We start from the raw sequence: 23,808 nt of genomic DNA on the forward strand, positions 1-23,808 counted from the left end.
TTATATATGTATGTATATGTATATATATGTGTGTGTATATATATATACATATACATACATATACATCATCTCACATATCAGTAAAGACTGATAATGTGATAGATGTTAGAAGTCTGTGTCACACACACACACACAGTCATTTTGTCACTTCCTGCCTGTGTTGTTTTGTAAATTATCCTGTTCAATTTGTGCCTCTTTTCTGTTTGTTTATTTATTTACTAAAGTAAGTAAGAAAACTTTGACAAAATCACCTTAATATTTCTCATTCTCTTATGCATACGACGTCAACATATCACACTGGTGCACAGCGTGCCAGCAGTTATGGCATCGTTTGGTTTACACAGTTTGAGTGAGTTTATTTTGGCGGTGATGTCACACCTGAGTCAGCAGCTTGTGCAAACACAGAAAGAAACTCTTGAAGAAGCTCTTGTCAAATTGACTGATCTGGAATCATCATCACCACCACCAGGGTTAGGGTTAGGGCAGTCCCCCAGAGGCATTTGACACGCCTCTTTTCAAACCATACTCCTGCCTCCTGCCTGTTGTGTTTGTTTCAAATCTGTGTGGGACATTTGTGACATTGTCTGATTGAGTCAGACAAAAGACAACTTCCCTCCGCTGTCACTCGTTTCCCCACTGTACGACTGAATCTCAACATTTAGGTAAGGAGACTCACTCAAGGCTTTCTCGTCCAAATCATCCGTGTTGCTATTTAATGTTGACTTCTGTTGGAATTTTAAGGCAAATAACTTCCTGCACACACAGAGAAATTCGCTTTATGTCACGACAGACGGAGGCAGGAACAGGCGTTGTACTAGGAAGTGCCCACGAAAAGTTTCAGAAGTGAATTGTACTGCTCAAAAACAACACGTTTCTTCCGTGTCCCTGTGCTGATAGTATTGCTTGACAGAGCCGGTTTTCAGAGGAAGGACCGGGCATATAAATAATGTTCTCTTTAAGTTACGCACTACAGCTTTAAAACACACACACATATCTGACTCTCTTCTTCTCCCACTTCCTCTCTCATACACTGGCATCCCGCCAGCCTGCATAGCATTTTAAGCTAGCTCCACCCACTTGTGCAACTTTGCAGCCCTGACGTTGCAGACTTTTTTTTCCCTCTGTTTTTTTTGTTGGTTTTTGGGGGGGGGGTTTCCTGATAAATGGCAGTCACAGTGCTGGATCATGCATATGTGATCGTGTGCTTCTGTGTACACTTTTTGTACAGCGGGGCAAATGGAGCGCGAAACTAAGACTAAGCGGAGCACATCAATAACGGCACCTCACAGCTGAGGTGAGAAGCACTGGAATATCTTGCCTTCTCTATCTCTGCTCCTGTTTGTCTGTGTCGGCTCGCTGTCTTTATCTCTTCCCCTCATCCTGCCTCCTTCTCGGCTGTCTCCTCTCTATATTTCTCTCCCTCCCACTCTCCTCCCCCCCCCCCCCTCTGCTGTCTCGAGAGTGTGTGTGTAGGAGCCGGTAGCAGGTACAGCAGGAGCCCATTAGTGCACAGCCCTGCCCTGATTGGACGAAGCAAGAGAAACCGGGAGACTGCCTCTGAATAATTTATGTGCATTGTGCAGACGCTGGACAGGGGGAAAAAGACAGATCAGAGAGCAAGGGGAGGAGGATGAGAGTGAGCGAAAGAAAGCAGAGGAAGTGAGGAAGAAAGAGTGAGGGATATGTGTAGAGAGTGAGAGTGATAAGGTGCAGGCAGGAGGCTTGGAAGCAGCAGAAAGCTTTAGGAGTTGCCGCTGGCCTCTGCAGGAACTGGAGCATTTGTGACACTTGAGTCTCTCTGTGATATGAAGGGAATGAAATGAGATGTGCAGGGACTTTGCTTGGCTCTGGGTAAGTGCTGTAGTGTGTTTGTGTGTGTCTGCATGTGTGCGTGTGTGTGTGGTCAAGGTATTGCTCACTTGTGGGGACCCAACACAGTCACATTATAGGAATTCATCCTCATGATGGGGACAAAAAGCAAGTCTCAACATTTAACATTTTAGGTTGAATACTTGAATTTGATCACTGTAGTCTCAGGAGTGCAGATGCAGGCAACTGACAACAAGTTCATTTGCCTGTTGGGTCAAAGTAGGGTTTGTTCATATGAGGTCAAGGTTAAGAGTGTCCAGGAAGTACACGTCACTTAGTCTAGTGTGGCTGCAGTCCATGCATATGTCCATGTATCTCAATTTAGTATAAAGTTTAAGTGTGTTTGCATGAGAGGTAAAAATCTGAGCTTCTTCTTAAATCATCGACATTAAAAAATCTACTCTCACAACTGTGACATTGACGTGTGTGTGTCTGCTGTAACTGTATAGCCACACATCTGCGCTTCCGTGCTCGAGCGCTGTCCACTCACAGCAGAGGACGGTGATATCAGGGACAGATCAGCTGACCACAGGTTGACCCACATGCTGTTCTCTCTCTCTCTCAGAGGCTAATCGTCAGCGCCACCGGTGTCGTCTCTGTCTCTTGTCTCTGTGTGCACGAGCGAACATTGTGCGACTGTGACGTTCTACTTTAACAAGTAAACGACTTGTTTTGATGTGAAGGTTTGACTCGGCAGTTGTGTAGGGAGAAGATGACCCACTTTTCCAGTGTTTCTTTTCATTGTTGAACTGCGTGTAGCTTATCAGTCCATTCACGAGGGAGATAACTGCACACAAAGGCCTTATTTTTGCTTATAACTGTATATTTTGCCTGTAACCTCTTATTGTGAAAGGGAAACACCACTTCCTTCCTGTGGACGAGTAAAGGCCACTCAATCAGCGTTGATTCATTCAGTGTTTAATCCGGCCGTAAAAAACAGACAGCTCAATTAGCACGTGGCTCAGAATGTTTTTCGCCGACCTATGCAGGGAATATGATAACGCGGCGTTCGGTCGAGCAGACGTGAAGCCGCAGCACTTCCTGTTCGGCTGTAAACCACCCAAACCGTCTGCATCCTCAATCTCACAGCCACACACGGCCGCTCTGTCCCTGCAGGGCCTTCCTCCTTTCTCTCTCTCTGGCTTTCTTTGTGTCGCTGACTTCTGTGCACTCCAGTGACCTCCTCCTGTGTCTGCGCTCTGTGTACTTCCCCATCAGGCCATTTAGTGACTCATTCACGACATTTTGACTTCACACTGTATGTGTGCGGCCTACGTGTGTTTTTTTTTCTTTTTTCTGTGAATCATCGCCACGCTCGCGTCCCAAAGCGGCCCCAGTTTGATATTGTGTTAGAATTTTTTTTTTTTTTTTTTGCTCGAGAATGGAGGAAGGAATTGCTGTTGAGACAAACCGATGTCAAGTATTGTTAGCAGTGAGGGTGGAGTTCCCAGTGCTGCAGGCGATACATTATCCTTTCAGGATGTGTTTTAGAAAACACATCCTGAAAGATTGGGGGGGAGAAAAAAAACAAACTATGTGGTACTTGTTAATCACTCCCATATCTGTTCAGTGCTCTCGTCAAATGGTTTTGACTGCGTCTCAAGACCAATATTCTATGAATTATCTCCTGTTGTACTACAGCCAGGATTTCATGACTTTTTAATCTACTATCTCAGAGCAGCCTCAGGAAATCGTATTTCTCAAACTCTCTTGAATTCTTGATAGTGGTTTTTTTGTTGTTTTTTTTCACCTTAGTGATTTAATTTTCACTTCAGAAATAAAACGAGGAAAAACACATTGTGGAAGTTGCAACAAGTAACGTGTCTGATTATAATTAGGTATGTGACATTTACTGTTTTCCCCCCCTGAAGTAGTGCGGAGCTGCTCATTCATTCTTCCCCTCGCTGTGTGATGAGCTTTTACTGTAGAGAAGCACGTCGTCACAAAGCCAAGACACTGACTGTTTGTTTACTCGCAGAGCTGAGAGCTCAGTGTCCATATTTATTTTGCTTTTTTTTTCTCGTACACATACTTGTGTCCACATGGTGTGTGTGTGTGTGTGTGTGTGTGTGTGTGTGTGTGTGTGTGTGTGTGTGTGTGTGTGTGTGTGTGTGTGTGTGTGTGTGTGTGTGTGTGTGTGTGTGTGTGTGTGTGTGTGTGTGTGTGTGTGTGTGTGTGTGTGTGTGTGTGTGTGTGTGTGTGAATATGTTTTTTCCATGTTTCATTTTACAGGCCTTTGGGTGTAGCTAAGATGTGGACGATAACGGCCGTGTGATCATACACTACCGTTAAAAAGTTTGGGCTCACTTAGAAATGTCCTTATTTTTGAAGGAAAATCTCTTTTTTTTCAACAAATATAACATTAAATGAATCAGAAATGCACTATATACATTGTTAATGTGGTAAACGACTATTCTAGCTGCAAACGTCTGGTTTTTAATGGAATATGTACATAGGTGTATAGAGGCCCATTCCCAGTGTTCTAATGGTACATTGTGTATGATAATCACATTAGAAGGCTATTAGATGAGTAGAAAACCCTTGAAAACCCCTGTGCAATGATGTCAGCACATCTGAAAACAGTTTTGCTGGTTCTTTGACGAAAGGGCAAAATGGTTATTTTCAATTAAAATCATTATTTCTAATCTTGTCAATGTCTTGACTATATTTTCCATTCTTTTTCGAACTCTTTTGATAAATAAAAGTGTGACTTTTAATCAAAAAATTGTATAGGTGACCCCAAACATTTGAACGGTAGTGTACGTAGGGATCGTTTTGAGCATTGTGACAGATCTCTCATACAGATGTGGAAGGTCATGACCCCCCAGGCTTTTGACCCGACTCACCAAAGATGCACCTGAAATTCATATTCCAGCCACTATGTAGGTCAAATGCATAGGTCACTGCCATAATAATGCCTGTCATAGCAAATGTACCCAAAGTGCTGTGTAACTGATATTGTATATTTTGGTCACTCGACACGGTTGACATCACATGAGACTTGAGAACTTGTGTATCATTTGTAGGAGGAGTGAAAAAGTGCTTTTCAGTTCATTATAAATACATGTGGAAACATCAAATAATAAGCAGTTAAGATGAGCTTATAGCGTCATCGCGTTTGTCCTTTGCTGTGTCGTACTTCTTGCATAACAGTACAGGAAATCTGAGTATGTGACCGTTGAGAGTGCACATTTATTAATAATAATGCTTTAATAATTCTCAGTCCAGCTCAATTGGAGAAGCCACGCCCCCCCCCCCCCCCCCTCAGTGCAACACTAATCTAACCGACTGTATTTGTTGTTGTTTTTGTGGCCACATGCACCACGGAGAACCCACCCATGTCCCACCCCGAACACCGACATCTTGCACCTTAAGTCAGCTCGAGCCGTCGTACTGCATTATGTTTGGTGTTCATGCTGATTATTCTTTATGACTCTGCCCCGTTTAAAAATGTGTAATTTGAACCCCACAGAAACCAGCACCTGCAGGAGATGTCAGAGTGACTCAGGTAGAGCTACCCCTCCCTTCTGGGCTGCACCATCTCCTTGGCTTGTGACCCACATTTGTTTTTGTTTAGCATCCTTCCATCCATCCTCTCCCCCCCCCCCCGCCCCCCCCCCGCCCTCCGCCCTCCATCCTCATGTCTAGTGCGCTGCCAGAGGATGTGGATGAAATTTATTTGAAACCAGGCGGATGAGAATTGACTGCCTTTGGTTTATCAACACAAACGAGAACAGATACAGGATTTGTAGAAAAACTGTAGTGCGTAACTTTTTAAGTAGAAACGAAGAAATGTGTGTTCTGCCAAATGAGTTCCACACAGTGCTGATTCGGCGTAACAGCAACATTTGTGTTGCCCCCCGGGGACATTGTTGCGCTGCACACAGGAAGTGTTTACATGTCGAAACTGAAGGAGTGAAGTGAGGTGGCTGCAAAACAGGTTGAAGTATCGCTAGAAAACACAAAGAAAAAGTTTCACAAGAGAATTCTTCTGCTCAAAACCACCAACGACGGTCATTCGGCAGTTTGACAGGTTAAGCGCTTCTTCTTGTCCCCCCCCCCGCCCGCCCGCCCGTGTGGTGCTGGTGTATACACACAAACGCTCCCTCAGATAGATAGAAATAGTGTGATATGGTCTCTGTTTACAAAAACAACAAAAAAATCACAGAAAGTTACGCACTGCAGCTTTAAATTAGAGGCCGTCTCATTTTATTTTTTTTATTTTTGATTGAGTGTGATTTGTGACACGGCGCTGTCTCTCTGCAGGGCATGTTTGAGTTGTTCTGCCTCCGAGCTGTTGAGACTAAAGCCCATTTGATATGCTCTTTTCTTGAAAGAAGTTTGCTGAACAGAGAGGAGGCAGGAAGGGGGATATCATTGACTGCTTAAATGGCTTCCATTACATTCCTTGCTAAAAGCATGACTTTTATTTATTTTTTATATATATATATATATATATTTTCCAGGATTTTGTATCCCCTTCATATTTTTGTCTTTTGCATAATATTTTGTGCACCACAGAGCACAGGCCTACTTGTCAGTGTTGTACCTGCTTCTGCCTTTGATATCTATTATAAATTGCTTCTTTTCATCATCCCACACATTCTCTCAGAAGGCTTCTGTGTCTAGTGCTGCAGTGTTCATGCTCAGAAAGTGTAGTATTTTCTCTTTTGTCTGTGTTGTGATCAATTAAAAAAAAACCTCCGCAGAGCTGCATGTACACGTCGCCATCAACAGAGAGCGGGTTTGGCGTGAGCCAGATTTGTTATTTTGGTCACTTTCAGGACCACAGCGGGCGAAACTATATTCAGATGTTGAGAAGCGGGAATGTGCATTTTAATGGTTGACGCTTTATCTCGTTTATTGAGACAAATGAAATTTTGCACATTCAACACGACGCTCCTGAGGGAGATGACACAGAAACTTTGCTTGACTCGGCGCTCTCTCCTACATCAGAACAAGTACAGTGACATTTCAGGGTCGTGGGAATTCATGCACATTTTTCTGCCGTGTTTTGCAAAAATGGCATCAGCCCACCAGTCTTTGCTCTGTAATCTCAGATGCACCGTCTCTACAGCAGGTATCTGAGATGTAGCATCCTAAAACGTACATTTGAAAAGGAGTCGAGCTTGATATCGTATCAGTAACACACTTTATCTCACTTATCTTATCAGTTATGCCATTGGAGGAAGCAGATTAACTTCTCCCTTGCTCAGTTTCACCCACACATAATGTGTCACATAGAAAAAACCTTTTTAGAAAAGGTTAAAGCGATGAATGGGGAACTGCAATACTGAAGCTACGGGAGCTACTTCTCAATAAAAGCTTAAAAATACCCCCAAAAAATGCACAAATCGATGAAAATACGAGAATTAAGAACAATGGGGTAGCAGTTTGAACATCCACGATGTCAATATTTCGACATTCCATTACCTGTTTGTGTCGTGTCTTATGTAAATGTTCCATTTTCCATTTTCTTTTCAATTATCTTTAAAAGAAACCTCAACTTTTTCCATAAGAAAACACCACTGATGATTTCCAGCCTCTGCGGCTGCATTAACCCACTTCTCTTACTTCCTTGCTGCAAATAAAAAGTCAGATATAGACGTGGAGGAGATGATATCAGGGTGCAGGTGTTTGGTATTTCATATCCCGCTAAAGTATTTTTGAACAATGACATTAACATATCGTGCAGATCCGGGAAAACTGCCGCACGCCGTTAGCCTCCGTGTTCCCGCACAGCCATCAGCGTTGTTGCAGCAGCTTTGCCTGCGTCTTTTATTTTGGGGCGTCGTAATAAATCAAGTCAAATTATTCCAGCAGGTGTATTTGTGTCTCCCTCATCTAATACTGTTCTTTATTTGTTTTTTTGAACTCCGCCTCCAACTTTGCTTTTATGTAGAGCGCTGAGCCCCTCCTGTCTTCTTCTTCTTCTTCTTCTTCTTCTTCTTCTTCAAAAAAGCAGAGATTGTGTTTGTGTTCACACTCACAACAATCATCGTTGTTCTGACCTCGTCTCGTCTGTTGAGTCTAAAAACATCTGTTGTTGACGCCACAGATTTAAATATCGGAGGCTCGTTAATTCCCTGTTTCTCAAAGTATGCACGCCGTTGCTGTGCCTCTTGTGTCTTAGTGTTAAAATGCTTCTGTTGTGGCCACTGCCGTCCATTTTCTACCGCTTTATCCTCCACATGAGGGTGCCGGGAAAATCTCAGCTGACATAGGCCGATAGGCGGGTTAGTCCATCGCAGGGACACGTACAGAGACAAACAACCATTCACTCTCACATCTACGGTCAATTTAGAACAGGGGTGTCAAACTAATTTTCACTGAGGGCCTCATCAGCATAATGGTGACCCTCAAAGGGCCAGATGTAACTGTCATACAGCTTAAATGTAACTAAATATAATGTAAACTAAAGATAACTACTCTGCAACATATTGCAAAATAACTTTCTGCATTTATTACTTATTTCACTCGTCGCATAATGCACATACAATGATACACTGCGATCTAGTGCCGGTGCCGTCACTTTGCAGGTAACGCAATCGCCATGCATTGTGGGAAATATAGTTTATGCTCAACGCACGCCTAAAGCAGCTTGGCCCTTTTTTTAACACATATTTTTGAGACCCAATTAATCACTCGTGGGCCACATGTGATTTAGAGCATCCTGTTTGACCTAATCCCCATATTGCATGTTTTTGGACTGTGGGAGGAAGCCAGAGAACCCGTAAATAAACCCACGCACACATTTGGACTTCCCACTATACCGATCGTGTGGCCCCATATTAAGATCTTAGCCTGGTAAATTTTGATTTAATATAGTCAGATCTACACCATGGAAGCTGATGGTCTGAGATGATGGTCAGTAAGGTTTTAATCTGCTAAAAGATGGCAGGATAAATGACTATGTGAAGAGTGATGATGTTAACTATAGGACAGCCATAAATGCCATCTTCAGCATATTTTAGCTTAACACCATTAACAAGATTTATATGTGATTCATTTGCATATGAAGGATCATTTTCGAGTCAAGAGTAGAGATATTCATCGAAGTCGTTTCCCGCTATTTGTTTTCTTTTTATTCAGTAAACTTACTTGCCGCTAGCTGCTGACTCCACCTGTTTCTTCCTTATATCATGTCAGTGTTAATATGCAAAAAGGCCTCTGCTGCCCCTTTTAACACAGACGATGTGTGTGTGTGTGGTCGCTGGAGAGAATAGAAATGTATGTGGACCCATTAAACGGTTGCAAGTGGTGAGTGTGGGGGGGGGGGGGGGACTTTGACTTCATCTCAGGCGTTTGTATTTGACCATTACAGTGAGTTTCTGCTGGCTGAAGCTAAAAATTGATGCTAAAAGCCGAGTATTAGCTGCCGTGGATTAGAAGGAAGGTTCACAGAGCGGCGATGGGGGCGGTGGCATCACAGTCAGAAATCCTGATGTACCCGTTTGGCAGATCTGGGCCTTTAAAGCATCGTCAGGTGTGAACGGACAAAGTGGCTTCACGCTCGTTTGCAGCCTGTCGTGGTTTTACCTGGCAGACGACTGTGCTCTCGGCAGCAGAAGGCCTCTCGCTGCACACCGCGGCTCGCGCGCACACGCCACCGTCAGAGCTCGTAGCAATTAGCATCGGGGGTTTCCTTGTAAAAGAGGACTCGTACACACACACACACTCTGTCATTAGTTAATGGGCCTTGCAGCCTGTTACCAGGGCTCACTCTCTCTCCCTGCTGCTCCCTGAGGGGCGGAGGTGAGGTGAGAATGAGCCAGGGTTTTTTTTTTTGTGTTATCAGTCAGCCGTAAAGTGTTAAATATGGCTCTATGGAGTGAGGAGGCCCCCCATATGTCTTTGGGCATTACCACAGCGTCTAAGAACTGGAGCAGTGCAAGGAGGGGAGAGGTCAGCCAGTGCTTCTGAAATCAGCTTACAGTCGATTTCACTTTTTTACCTCTTCAACAAAGAGGTTGTGTTTTCGTCTCTGTGAGTTTTTACCTTCTGCTAGCAACTACGTGACCATACAAGTATACAAATCTACTCACTGATGACATCACCAACAACTTAAAATGGTCAAAACTGTAAAAGAAAATCACATATTCTTGTATAGAATAGTCTGTGGCAGTCGTGTATGAAGTACTTTAAAGGGATACTTGAGTATCTTCACCAGTAAATACTTTGGTAGAAGTTGAAGTCTTAAAGTATATGAAGTATCAAAATACATTTTCTGATATAAGATGTACTTTGACTTTGATTGAGCCATGGTGGCTCAGTGGTAGAGCGAGTTGTCTTTCAACTGGAAGGTTGTGGGTTCAATACTTATATACCAGTACCTACTAGTCTATGCGTGTCTTTGTGCAAGATACTTTATTTGAATGCTTTGACACTAGCCATTGTGAGATTAAATCCATATAATCCATATCTCTATTGTGAATTAAGTGGCTTTCTGAACTTTCAAAAACACACTTTTTATTGCCTTAAGAGAGGAGTTCTTGTGTACTTAAATATTTAAAGATCATCATTTTAATTATAGCTGAACCAGTTTTTTTTTTCCCCTACAGGCAGAAACAGTTGTTATACATTATGATATTATTTGTGTTGTAATCATGGAGAAACATGAAGTCGTGGCTGATAATAAGTACGACTCCTTGGCAGTGGAGGAGAGCGAGAGAAGCCTTTATGTCAACACAATATCAGGATGACACAGAGCTGCGAGTTGATCCACGGTGATTAGACAAAACTCACAAATAAGCTTTTTTTTTTGGGTTCTGTAACTGTTCTATGACTATAAAGGCAGTGTAGAGTGAGTGAGTGACGGTGTTTAACAGCCATGTTGACCTCGGCGTGTCCACCATGTAGCTCTTTTGAAAGAAAAGTGTGTGATATACACTACCGTTCAGAGGTTTGGGGTCACCTATACAATTTTATTGGTGTTTTCTATTAAAAGTCACACTTTTATTCATCAAAAGAGTTGCAAAATGAATAGAAAATATAGTCAAGACATTGACAAGACTAGAAATAATGATTTTGAATGTTTTCAGCTGTGCTAACATCATTGCACAAGGGTTTTCTAATCATCCAATAGTCTTCTAACGCCATTAGCAAACACGATGTACCATTAGAACACTGGAAATGGGCCTCTATACACCTATGTACATATTCCATTAAAAACCAGACGTTTGCAGCAAGAATAGTCGTTTACCACATTAACAATGTATAGAGTGTGTTTCTGATTCATTTAATGTTATATTTGTTGAAAAATAAAAAATATGGACATTTCTAAGTGACCCCAAACTTTTGAACGGTAGTGTAAATCCCCACGGGCTGCAGCTTTAAATGAAACGAGGACAAGTTAACAAAAACAGTTGAGGCGGACCGATCTGAATCGGTATTCGAGTTGTCGACGGAAAAAAGTAAAAGATACGGTGAAGAATGTGTGTGTTTGTGTGTGCGTGTGTGCGTGAAGGCTATTTATGCACTGACTGAAGAGACCAAAGTGAGAGAAGTGCAGTGTGGCTTGGTTGTGGGTGTTTGATGGCGTTGGCAGGGGTGAAAATAAGGTCACGTACGCCGCACCATACTTGCTAAATATGCACAATACCCAGAGTGGCACCTCGCTCTATTATGAATGACTCGTGCCTTGGCAGCTTGTGATGTTCAGCGTCTTGTGGCCACACTGATGCCATAAGTCACCGCCTCTCTCTCTCTCGCTCTCTCTCTCTTTCCTCGTCCATAGCCTCTCAATGTCTCCCTCTCAGACTGTGACTCCATCATTTGTGCTCGGAGCTGATCTTTAGGTCTAAATGGTGGGTTGCCAGTTGAGGAGACAGGTCCTCTGTGTGGAGGTGGTGATTTAGTGGGTAGATAAGCTCTGTGTAATGGCAGGGTGGAATAATTCCTCTTTAACTAGGAGGCTTGGCTCTCTCCACCCTCCAGAGGAAAGCCTAAACACTCCTTCCCTCTTCTGTTTCTTCTTCTCCTTCATGCTCTCGCTTTCCTTTTTTTTCCCCCTTTCTTTGAAAATGGCAACATGTTAGGTCAGATTGCTGTCATTCACAGTGCACGATTAGCTCCGCCAATACAAACGACTGCTAACATGGATGTTATGAATTCATTTATTTAAACAATAAGGCACTTTAACCCTTTAAGGTACTACTCAACCATTTGGTTCGACCACACTTTAAGTCACTATATCTCATTGAAACATGCATCAAGCTGAACTCACTAACACTTAATGTCACTTGTTCTGAATGTTGTACTTTATGAATTATACAAACCAGGTTTATTATGAACAGACGTCTCAACTGTTTGGTAGAGGCCTGTATCTGAAATACTGTAGGGTCTAATTAAAAATAAATAAATATTGATTGTCATTATGGTTATCATTAGGAAATAAAATAAAATAATAAAAAATACAAAGAAAAAATGTTTCCTTTTTATTTCGCTTTTTTTCTTACGTACCTTAAAGGGTTAAATTGCATACAGTCATTGTTTGTGGTCTCTTTCATACTCACATTTGTGCATTTTCAACGTCCATTGTCATTCACTCTTTAAACATACAGTTACGAGGCTGCAGTTTTTAACAAAATTAACAATTTTTTTTTCTTATTTTTCACCTTACGTGTGAATATTTTCTGGTTTCTTTCACTCTGGAACTCAATAAATCGCTGAAACTGATCAATTTTAAGGTTTTATGCCACTTTATTGACTAAGTACTTGATTACGTGCAAAAATAATCAACATTTTATTCAGTTATAAAAGATAATTCCTTAGTTTCAAATGCAGAACTCAACCCTTTTCAAACCACATCAGGGAACTGTGAAGGCCTTCACGTAACAGAAATGTTGTTGTTCTTCAATTGCGTTGTAAGCTTTCGCCTGGTTTGTCCTTCCAGGCTCCTGTAGAAACTGTAAAAAACAAGGCCCCTCTGCCTAAAGACTAAGAAATTATACACTCATACAACTGTACAGTACTTCATTATCCTTTCTAAACCTTTAAACCTAAGATTCAAGACGGTCACGTCACAAGACCGAGTTTTCCAAGAAAGACTGCACGTTATAATAAAAAAAGGTCTCTCCTTCTGGGTGTACACGGCGTCTTAAATCGCTCATTTTAGAAGTGAACAGTGTAGGCCTTTCATTTTCCTCACTGACTAAAAACAACACCCTGCTGCAGTAAAGACGGACTTAAATGACACACAACTCTGATTCATTCCAGCGAGACGGCGAAGTGGATCAGAACCAAAACAGATGACTGGTACGAAAAAGAGAGAGAAAAACAACAACACCTTTGTCTTTATTAAGAGGACGAGAGAGGAGGTGCACACAGTCCTTGGACGGTTGACAGTACATAGGAAGTGTGGAGATGAATATAGTGGCGTCGAGTGGAGGAAGTGGAAGCAGAGTAACGATATGACAGTTTCTCGCTCGCTGCAAAGATCGTATCTGTTCTATCTCCGTCTGGCTGTCTCACTTCATTTCAGTCTGTCTGCCGTCCTGTGGTATATTTCAGTTCACATTTCACACTTCAGCTGGAGTCATTCAGTGATTCAGGGTGGGTTTTATTGAGTATGGGCGCCCCCTTGAGGTTAAAGCAATAACTGCAAGCCTGAATGGTCTCTACACACAATACACAGGGGTTCTTTTATGTGCTACAAGTGAGGCCTTAATTTAACAAATACACAATAGAGACTTACACGTGTGCATATGTGTGTGTGTGTGTGTTTTTTTTCCCTCGCAGCCCTGCTGTCGTCGTGGTGCGAGGAGCTTGGTCGCCTCCTCCTGCTGCGTCACCAGAAGAACCGGCAGAACGAACCGCCGGGAAAAGTCCAAATCCAGCCCAGCATGAGCAGCATGAAGCCCGGCCTCACGCACAGGTCAGTGAGGGCGTCTCTGTCTCTGTCTCTGAGACATTTCCTGTCACTTTAATCAAAAAGAAATACATGGATATATCCCTATTATGGTGCTCAAGGTTTATTCTTTCTTTCTACATCTCTCCGATGAAATTAAGCTCATAATACACAAGGACTATCGAGGGAAAGATACTGCGATGCATAAATTAAACCAAGTGCAACTGTAAATCAGCAGATGAGTCACTTACTTTGAATAAATTAGCCTCGTACTGCTTCTGATTTGTTTCTATCCGCGCGCTAAATGTTTCACACATCGAATGCATCAATGGATTTTGAGCATTTAAATCACTGATGTGCGTTTAGGATGATTTTGGCACTGTTTGACAAAAAGTGACTCACTGCACCACATTCTGTGATATATTAGTAAACAAATGTTCAAGTTAAAAGTGTAATTAAGGGTTAATTTTTTACTGAATCACTAACCCATAACTATGAGTGGGTAACTCAGGTGTTTAGTGAAGTAATGTTTTTGTAGAACATCATGTGCTCACGCCGCGCTCGCTCCCTCTCTCTCTTAACGACGACGACGCTCTCTGGAGTTGGCCAACAGTCCTGTTTGCTTCTGCCGAGGCTCATGGGATAATGTTTTTCCTTTATGAGGAAATATTGAACATGCCGTTCATTCCGAGAGAGAGAGTTAACCTCTCAGCAACAAAAAAAAACAAAAAAAAAACGGGCTGCTGTCCAAAAACAGCAGTTCCTTCCCTCTCCCCTGGTCACATGCCTCCCATGATGATTTAACTTGTTTATTATGTCTTTACAAACTATAATATTTGCGTTTGAAATCTGACCGCGTAACATTAACACGCCTTTCTTTTTCTCATTCAAAAAACATTCCAAACAAAGATATCATTGAATCACATTTAACCTTAACTTGTGGGGATTTCTCCAGGCAGACTTCCTGAGTGAAAGGAACGCCTGTCTGTCTGTCTGTCTGTCTGTCTCTTAGCTGTCCAGCGGTTCGCTTGACAGTCATTGAGCTCGGCAAGGTGACTTACTAAGGGCACCAGTGTGTGCCGTGCCGACTTTGACTGTATTTGGATAAGAAATGCGAGAGCTATCGATAGAAATGGAGATATGTCGCCTCAAAAACAGACACCCACCCTAGAGTTACCCTAACATTCCAATTGTTTCTCATCTAAAACTTCCAGGTCATTTTTTTGAATGTGTTTTGATCTACTTTGCAGTGATGGATCATTTCCTTATGACTCTGTCCCCTGGCAACAAAACACCAACCAGCCCCCCGGGTCATTGTCTGTGGTTACGACGGTGTGGGGCGTGACCAACACGTCACAGAGTCATGTATGTCCGGCCGCGCATCGACAGCCTCCACTCTCACTCAATAATAACATAATAAACGCACAATCAGAGCTTATTTGATCTCGTATGCTACTTTTTTTTTTTTTTTGTTAAATCCAGGTTCTGGGAAACCCAATGGTGAACAGCAATAACCCCATGAATCCTGGAGGTAACCCTATGGGGTCAGGTATGTCCAACAGCGCCGCAGGACTCAACTCACCTCAGTTCAGTGCTCAGCAGCAACAGTTCCCAAACAAAGGAGGCTCCAATCAACAGTACATGCAGCAGGGCATGTACGGCAGACCTGGTTACCCTGGTGGTCCTGGGGGATACAGCGGGAGGTAAGAGAATCAGTGACTCCTCTGTCCATAATAATATAGTATAATACTTAAATACTATAGTATAATAATTAAAAATATATATAAAAATCTTATCTGTTTTTTCCCCAGTTATTCTGCAGGCCCCAATGCTCCTCCAGGAGGTATGGGGATGACCTCCCACACACGTCCTCCTGGTGACTTCACTCAGCCAGCTGCCGCCGCCGCAGCAGCTGCTGTTGCCGCGGCGGCTGCTACGGCAACGGCCACGGCAACAGCCACCGTAGCAGCGATGCAGGAAACGCAGAACAAAGATATCAACCAGTATGGACAGGTACAACACACGCGCACATCTGCCACCCCGCTCACAGCTGGATCCACTTACCTGAATAAGACTGTAACACGCTAATATACACGGGAACCTTTAATCCAGCCACCTGTTGTAGACCCAGAATAATCTTTGTTAGCGCTTACACCTGCTGTTTTTTTGTTGTTTTTTTTACCTCCAGGTGTGTTCGTCGTTCCAAATGGGCCCTGCTCAAGCCTACAACAGTCAGTTCATGAACCAGCCGGGCCCACGAGGCCCCCCTGGAGGTATGAATCCAGCCACCATGGGATCGCCGATGGGCAACCCGAACATGAGTGGCCCTCCCATGGGCATGAGCCAGGTGAGGACTCCGGGCATGGGGCCGTTTGGAGCTCACGGCCAGAGGATGCCACAGCAGGGGTATCCTGGAGGACCTCGACAGGCGATGCCCATGCAGGGGATGAAGAGGCCGTATCCTGGCGAGGTAAATTTGAAGGACACGCGAGTCTGGAGGTGAACTGCCCTTTGACAACAAAACATCCATGTGTTCTACATCCTTTCCTGTCTTAATTTGTGTTGCAGGCAAGTTACGGGGGTCAGCAGTACGGGCCAAACAGCCAGTTCCCCCCACAGCAGGGGCAGTATCCCACATCGAATGCCTCGAGGCCGCTCCCTTCTCCCAATTACCCTGGCCAGAGGATGCCCGGGCAGCAGAGCCAGGGACAGTACCCGCCCAGCATGCCCATGGGCCAGTATTACAAGGTCTGTTCTGTCGCACATGATCAATTTCTTTAACATCTTCTTCCTCAAGGCCGTGGTATCTGCCTTTAAAAATGATATTAAAAAAATATATATAACAGCTTTTATTTCACTTACAGCAAGAGCCTTTCAATGGGCAGAGCACCAACTTCTCTGGAGGTGGAGGATACTCCTACGGTCAAGGCAATGGGGTGTGTATGCACTTTTTTTATAAATTCAAAAATACATTTAGAAGTGTTCTTGTTAAAGCTGTAGTATAGCTGTAGTTATTAAGCCGTTTTCTCAGCCCAGTGGTGTTTTATATCCTTGTGCCACCTGACAATATCACCACAGTGTGCACAGGTACTAATTAGTTTCACATCACGTCTGACAGAGGTAAGGGTAGAAGGACAACAGCAACGTGGCACAAGTAAAGAACGACGGCTGCAGCACAGAAAGGGAGGGGGAATGCGGTCACAGTTTTATAATTTCTCCTAATTCCACTGGGGGACGACACAAGTTCGATAGCATGCTAAGAACTTTGAGTTTGAGTTTGAAATGAGTTAAACTGATGTTTTCATTGTTGGACTATTTTCTCTCACAGCCTCCAAGGCCTGGCAACTACCCCCACTCCCCTGTGCCCGGAAACCCCACACCCCCCATGACCCCGGGCAGCAGTATTCCTCCATACCTGTCTCCCAACCAGGACGTGAAACCTCCGTTTCCCCCTGATATGAAACCAAATATTACGGCACTTCCGCCGCCTCCGAGTAAGTTGCACCGGCAGTCGTGTGAGGCGCTGCTTTGCCTCTATATCATTTATTATGCCTTATTAATCCATCCAATCTCTTGCAGCGAACCCCAACGAGGAGCTGAGGCTGACTTTCCCCGTCAGAGATGGAGTGGTGCTGGAGCCGTTCCGCTTGGAGCACAACCTGGCTGTCAGCAACCACGTCTTCCACCTTCGACCCTCCGTCCATCAGACCCTCATGTGGAGGTAAGACCACCAGACAGACCTCCATTTACAGATTTGCTCCCATTAGTGGAGAGTGTCATGAATTTTCTACAATTTAAACGTTAATGCACATTAACGCATGATGCGTTTCCATGGCGACTGACCAGAAAAAGACACGTGTGACGTCATGTTTACACGACTCCCAATTGTTAAGATGAGTCTCTAAAGTAACTTTCTTCTTAATCTTTCTAGTTTAATAAACGGCTCCAGTTAAACTTTAGGCGCGCTAATGGCGCTAAAGGAGCTAACGCAGCAAACGGAGCAAACTGGTAAACAGTGCCTGGACTCTGGTGCTGCGGCACGTAAACATGACGTCACGCACGTCTTTTTCTGGTCAGTCATCATGGAAACGCGTCTGTTAACAGCTGTTAGCGTTAACGTGTCCAGCACTAAATTAAACAATTAGACGTTCTGTATTAGAGGCATCTTCTGGTCTTTTGTTTTTGTCCTGTACTGTATCAAAATGATAGGAATCTTTTCTTCTTTACTGTGAGACCGTTTTCCTTTGTGTTAAAATACCATAACATGAGCGTGTAGATTTCCTCTGTGTTTCTTCAGAATGATGATGTCGTTCACCGCTGACATTTCTCGTCCTCTCGCTGTCACACAGGTCGGACCTTGAGCTGCAGTTCAAGTGCTACCACCACGAAGACCGGCAGATGAACACCAACTGGCCCGCCTCCGTCCAGGTCAGCGTCAACGCCACGCCGCTCACCATAGAGAGGGGAGACAACAAAACCTCCCACAAACCCCTGCACCTGAAGCACGTATGCCAACCTGGAAGAAACACCATCCAGATCACGGTCACCGCCTGCTGCTGTGTGAGTTACACGTTCATATCGTGCATTATTTTCCCTGAAAAACACCAGCTTCTGTGATACATGCACAGGTTATTTATATGTGGGGGAATAAACACAAGCTTTCTTTCATGTTTTTTTCGTGTTGTTTTTCCAGTCCCACCTGTTTGTGCTGCAGTTGGTCCACAGACCATCTGTGCGCTCTGTCCTCCAGGGGCTCCTGAAGAAGAGACTCCTTCCTGCAGAACACTGCATCACCAAGAGTATGAGTAATTTTTTTGTCTCTTTGTGTGGTTAATATGCATAAGTACATCTTAATTACAACTGCACACATCTGTTTCTCCTCCGCAACTCACACACTTTCTTCTCCCCCCCAGTTAAGAGGAACTTCAGCAGCGTGGCGGCGTCGGCGGGAAACACCACGCTCAACGGGGAAGACGGCGTGGAGCAGACGGCCATTAAAGTGTCGCTGAAATGTCCCATCACCTTCAGACGCATCCAGCTACCGGCGCGAGGGCATGACTGCAAACATGTCCAGGTTAGATTTAAAGAACCTGCATTTGTGTTGCGTGTTGTTGTTGTAAGAGGGAAAAGAGGATTCTAATGAGGATCTGTGTTGTTGTGGTTTTTTCACCCCACAGTGTTTTGATCTGGAGTCGTACTTGCAGCTCAACTGTGAGAGGGGGACATGGAGGTGTCCTGTGTGCAAGTAAGAGAAACTATCAATTTAAAGGGACAGAAATTAAACTAATCTTTCAGCAAAATGTAAATAAAAGAGGTCTGAAAAACATCCTCTGGACTCTGAAGGAGGCGTTTTTCGGCAACTTTTTGAAGTTTTTGTTGTGAAACTGCAGAAAAACGCAGCCTCATTAAAATATAAAACAGCAAACGAGATGTTGAGGTTAGTCAAATAAACACAAAGATTTCTTCGCGTTCACACAGGCACAAAATAACATTAAAATTAGTTCAAGGCTCAAGATTATGCCTTCTTTAAAAAATAAAGGGACTAAAAGAGATTTTGAATCCAACTTCCAAAAGCACTTTAAAAACAGCTGAAACATTGTGCTGTAACACAGATAAGTAAATAAAACACATAAGACATACAAATGTGTGACCTAACGGACAATAACACAATAAAAATCCTGTAGAAAATAAAACAACACAAATAAACATATAATAAAACTATAAAAAAAGATAAAAACCAACGTCTCATACTGAACGTGGACAGTGAAGGGGTGTGGAAATTCATGTAATATTTTTCCTCCTTTCAGTAAAACAGCATTATTAGAAGGTCTGGAGGTGGACCAGTACATGTGGGGAATCCTCAATGCCATACAGAAGTAAGTTATCTTCTCTTTTCTTTTACTAGCTAAATATAACTTTACTTTTTTTATGACAAAACCATCTCACCATCAAACCTCTCCTCTCTCGTACAGTTCAGAGTTCGAGGAGGTCACTATCGACCCGACGTGTAGCTGGAGACCTGTGCCCATAAAGTCTGAGCTCCACATCAAAGAGGACCCTGATGGACCGCTGTCCAAGCGCTTTAAAACCATGAGCCCCAGTCAGATGACCATGCCCAACGTCATGGAAATGATCGCCCAGCTAGGACCTGGTCCCGGCCCAGGACCTGGACCCGGCTCTGGACCGGGTCCCAGTCCTTACCCGCCGCACCCGGGTCAACATTCGAGCGGCAACGGCGGAGATTACCCAGGAGCAGGTAAGAGAAAGGAATCCTGCTGCGTAGATGAAAAACAAACTTTTTCTTTTTCTTTAAGGAGCGTGAGCTGATTTGCATTTTTTACAACAGGAACACGTCTCTGGTGCATTAAACAAAGAAACAGCCTCAGGGAGGATTTTAAGCTGAGCAGGGTTTTTTAAAAAAGTTGTCTGATAAATGTCTCTCGTGAGGGGAACAAAGTGCAACTTCTTGTTCACATCCCGTACTTTGAAAACATCAACCTATAAGACCAAAAACTGTGTTTAACACTTTTCTTTTTATCTTCTCAAGGCAACAGTTACCACAGCCAAGGAAGCTTTGACTTCCCTCACGGGAACCCGTCTGGAGGTGGAGCTGCAGGAGGAGGTGGAGGAGGAGGAGGAGGTCCCCCCATGAGTGACTTCATCCACGGGCCTCAGCTCTCGCACCCTCCAGACGGACCCGGTGGACTCCTCTCCCAGGACAAGCCTCTAAGCCACAGCATGAACGACGCAGTACGTGCACCACCATACACTCCATACTGTTCACATTATTAGGCACAGCGGACGCACACTCTTACAGTGGCAGCGGCGACACTGCTGCTGTAGATCATGTGAGATGATATCATAACAACAAATGTCTTTAAAGCACAGCATACACTACCGTTCAAAAATTTGGGGTCACCTAGAAATTTCCTTTTTTTTTAAAAAAGGAAAAACACTTTTTTTCAATGAATATAACATTAAATGAATCATAAATACACTCTATACATTGTTAATGTGGTAAACGACTATTCTAGCTGCAAACCTCTCTGTTTTTTATTTATAGAGGCCCATTTCCAGTGTTCTAATGGTACATTGTGTTTGCTAATCGCGTTAGAAGGCTATTGGATGATTAGAAAACCCTTGTGCGATGATGTCGGCACAGTTGAAAACAGTTTTGCTGGTTCTTTGACGAAAGCAAAAAGTATTATTTTGAATAAAAATCATTATTTCTAATCTTGTCAATGTCTTGACTGTATTTTCTATTCATTTTGCAACTCTTTTGATGAATAAAAGTGTGACTTTTAATGGAAAACACCAAAAGAAAATTGTATAGGTGACCCCAAACTTTAGAACGGTAGTATACAAGCAGGTGTCCCTAATAAAGTGAGCATACACTACAGTTGGTTTAAATCTTATATTAATTAATTTACTGTTAAATTATATAGTACGAACCTATACACGCTAAAACAAATGTGCAGCCTCTGCCTGTAGCTAGCATGTGTGCTCAGTCATGCTCACATGCTCATATCACCGTATAATGTCTGCTGATCACAGCTTCCATTTTTATAAAGGCCTGTTCCATATTTTTCACGCTGGAACTCATTTCACTCTTTTTTCCCCCCTCACTCCTTCACTTTCTTTCCTCCTCCTCTTCCTCCTCCCTATTTTTTCCCTCTCCATGTCTCTCGCACCTCCAGATGTCTCACTCTGATCAGTCCCATAACTCCATGCAGCAGAGCTTGCATGCGTCTCCGCACCACGGCAGCCAAGCAGGGCTGCCTTTGCATCACGGCGGCCAATCGGGGCCGTCCTTGCATCACGGTGGCCAATCGGGGCCGTCCTTGCATCACGGCGGTCAGCCGTCGCAGCCGCATCGCCAGCCGCAGCCTCAGCAGCAGCAGCAGCAGCAGCAGCAGAACAGTCATCCTCACAGCGATCTGAACTTTAACCCCTCCTCAGACGGGCAGATGGGAGGCCAGGACATGCCCGAACCCTCTTTGGATGTAAGTGTGTGTCGTGCTTTGTGCAGCTTCCTGTTAGCAGCTAACATTGTGTGCAGCGGCCGCTCTCATCTTCTCTGCTGTGTTTGCTGTGTTTGTGTCTGACTCTCAGACTTTGACTGTGGTCTCTGTGTTTCTGTGTGCTGACAAAAGCCTCAGAACACACTTAATAAGTCAAAAGGAAGCTCCAAGGTGCTCCTCTTTTTAACCGTTTAAGTGTATTTAATGTAGGTGGTCAGTCTGGTTTTATTTTGGAAAAAACATGGTATTACTATAATATTACCACCTATTTCATATACATATTACCATACTTTACTACAGCCATAAAATCACAATAAATCCAGGCTTGAGAGGGTTAATTATTGAAAAAATCACTCAAACCAACAAATCAATTATGAAAATAGTTGCTACGGTATTGTGCAGACTCTACCTTGGATTTTTCTTAAACTTTGTTCCTTACAGGAAGTGCTTCTACCCAAAGAAATTTCAGTTTAAAGGCATGTTTGAAAGTCATATACTGTATATCCCAGTGCTGGGCACGTTAACGCTAATGGCGGTCAACGGCGTCAACGTCATGTTTACGCGCCGCAGCACCAGAGTGCAGGCACAGCTTACCAGTTAGCTCCGTTAGCCCCTTTAGCGCCGTTAGCACGCCTGCAGTCGAACTGGAGCGGTCTGTTTATTAAACGAAAACAAATAACCAGCGTACCTGTGTACTGCGTATGTGTGCGTCTGTTTTTAAAGTTCAGCGTTACTTTAGAGACTCATTTTGAATGTCGGGAGTCACGTAAACATGACGTCACACGCGTCTTTTTCCGATCAGTCGTCATGGAAACGTGTTGTGCGTTAACGTCGACGTGTTAACGTTTGACAGCACTAATATATATCCTAGTGCTAGGCACGTTAACACGCTAATGGCGGTTAACGGCGTCAGCGCTAACGCATGGCGTGTTTCCATGACGACTGAGCGGAAAAAGACGCGTGACGTCATGTTCACATGTCACGGCACCAGAGTCTAAGCACAGTTTACCAGTTAGCTCCTTTAGCGATGTTACCGTCCTTTAGCGCCGTTACCGCGCCTACAGTCGAACTGGAGCGGTCTGTTTATTAAACGAAAAGAGCAGCGCTACAAATAACCAGGCTATTTTTAGTTTAGCGTTACTTACTTACTTACTTAGACTCATTTTAACATTCGGGAATCACATAAACATGACGTCACGCGTGTCTTTTTCCACTCAGTCGTCTATGGAAACGCGTCATGCGCTAACGTGCGTTAACGTTGACGCCCAGCACTAAATATCATCAGCCTTTGTTAACCTCCGCCAAGGAGGTATATGTTTTTGCCGGAGCTTGTTTGTCTGTCTGTTAGCAACACTACTCGAAAAGTCACGCACGGATTTAGATGATTTTCATGAAATATCCGCAATGGGACCAGGAACAAGTGATTAAACTTTGGTTGTGATCCGTAGACGCTATCGCTGGTTACAACACTCCCTGTCTGACCCACGCGCGCCGGCAGGGTGTATTTTGTAGGCATTGAGCTGGCTTAGCGGAGGTCTGCGCTCTCCGAGTGCTTTTCTTGTTACTCATTCATTCATCACATTCACCCTCTCTGCCTCTTTCATCTCACAGCTGCTTCCAGAGCTGGCGAACCCCGACGAGTTACTGTCGTACCTGGACCCTCCCGATCTTCCCAGCAACAGCAACGACGACCTTCTCTCCCTCTTTGAGAACAACTAGCCTCTCTTTCTTCTCTCCTTCCACACACATACAAAAACCCTCCTGCAGCGCCCTCTTCTGACAGGAGCGGTGACCTGTTCGACTGTCCGTCCACAGACACTTACTTCACCGACACTTCAAGCAGCTTCCAATGCTCACACTCACACACACACACACACACACACATACACACAACACAGACTCACAACAGATCATAGTGTGTGTGTGTGTGTGTGTGTGTGGGGACTCCTGACGGGAGATAAAGCAGGAAGTACCCTGATCTCCCTTTCTGTCCTCCTGTAAAGATTCCACACACCAGTTCCTCCGCCTCTGAACTCCGTGACACACCATTTATAGCCATGTTTTTTGGCG

General features: G+C 43.9%; 2 protein-coding genes across 2 annotated transcripts in view; both read left to right on the top strand.

Annotated features, from left to right (window-relative positions):
* zmiz1a (zinc finger, MIZ-type containing 1a) overlaps positions 1 to 23,457 on the top strand; it is a gene marked incomplete at both ends in the record, with an annotated part of 40,803 nt that extends 17,346 nt beyond the window's left edge. The window contains 19 exons of the mRNA XM_083897335.1: positions 5,342 to 5,377; positions 13,609 to 13,744; positions 14,968 to 15,082; positions 15,200 to 15,420; positions 15,529 to 15,730; positions 15,906 to 16,187; positions 16,286 to 16,465; positions 16,582 to 16,653; positions 17,046 to 17,211; positions 17,297 to 17,438; positions 18,067 to 18,277; positions 18,411 to 18,516; positions 18,631 to 18,791; positions 18,895 to 18,962; positions 19,525 to 19,593; positions 19,690 to 19,973; positions 20,265 to 20,467; positions 21,415 to 21,720; positions 23,350 to 23,457. Of these exons, the coding sequence (XP_083753461.1) occupies positions 5,342 to 5,377; positions 13,609 to 13,744; positions 14,968 to 15,082; positions 15,200 to 15,420; positions 15,529 to 15,730; positions 15,906 to 16,187; positions 16,286 to 16,465; positions 16,582 to 16,653; positions 17,046 to 17,211; positions 17,297 to 17,438; positions 18,067 to 18,277; positions 18,411 to 18,516; positions 18,631 to 18,791; positions 18,895 to 18,962; positions 19,525 to 19,593; positions 19,690 to 19,973; positions 20,265 to 20,467; positions 21,415 to 21,720; positions 23,350 to 23,457 (3,068 nt within the window). The remainder of the gene's footprint in view (positions 1 to 5,341; positions 5,378 to 13,608; positions 13,745 to 14,967; positions 15,083 to 15,199; positions 15,421 to 15,528; positions 15,731 to 15,905; positions 16,188 to 16,285; positions 16,466 to 16,581; positions 16,654 to 17,045; positions 17,212 to 17,296; positions 17,439 to 18,066; positions 18,278 to 18,410; positions 18,517 to 18,630; positions 18,792 to 18,894; positions 18,963 to 19,524; positions 19,594 to 19,689; positions 19,974 to 20,264; positions 20,468 to 21,414; positions 21,721 to 23,349) is intronic.
* hif1an (hypoxia inducible factor 1 subunit alpha inhibitor) overlaps positions 1 to 23,808 on the top strand; it is a 265,779-nt gene that overhangs the window by 105,465 nt on the left and 136,506 nt on the right. The gene's annotated exons all lie outside the window — the stretch shown is intronic.

Source organism: Microchirus variegatus, assembly GCF_963457635.1.
Source record: "Microchirus variegatus genome assembly, chromosome: 11".
NCBI classification, from domain to species: Eukaryota; Metazoa; Chordata; class Actinopteri; order Pleuronectiformes; family Soleidae; genus Microchirus; species Microchirus variegatus.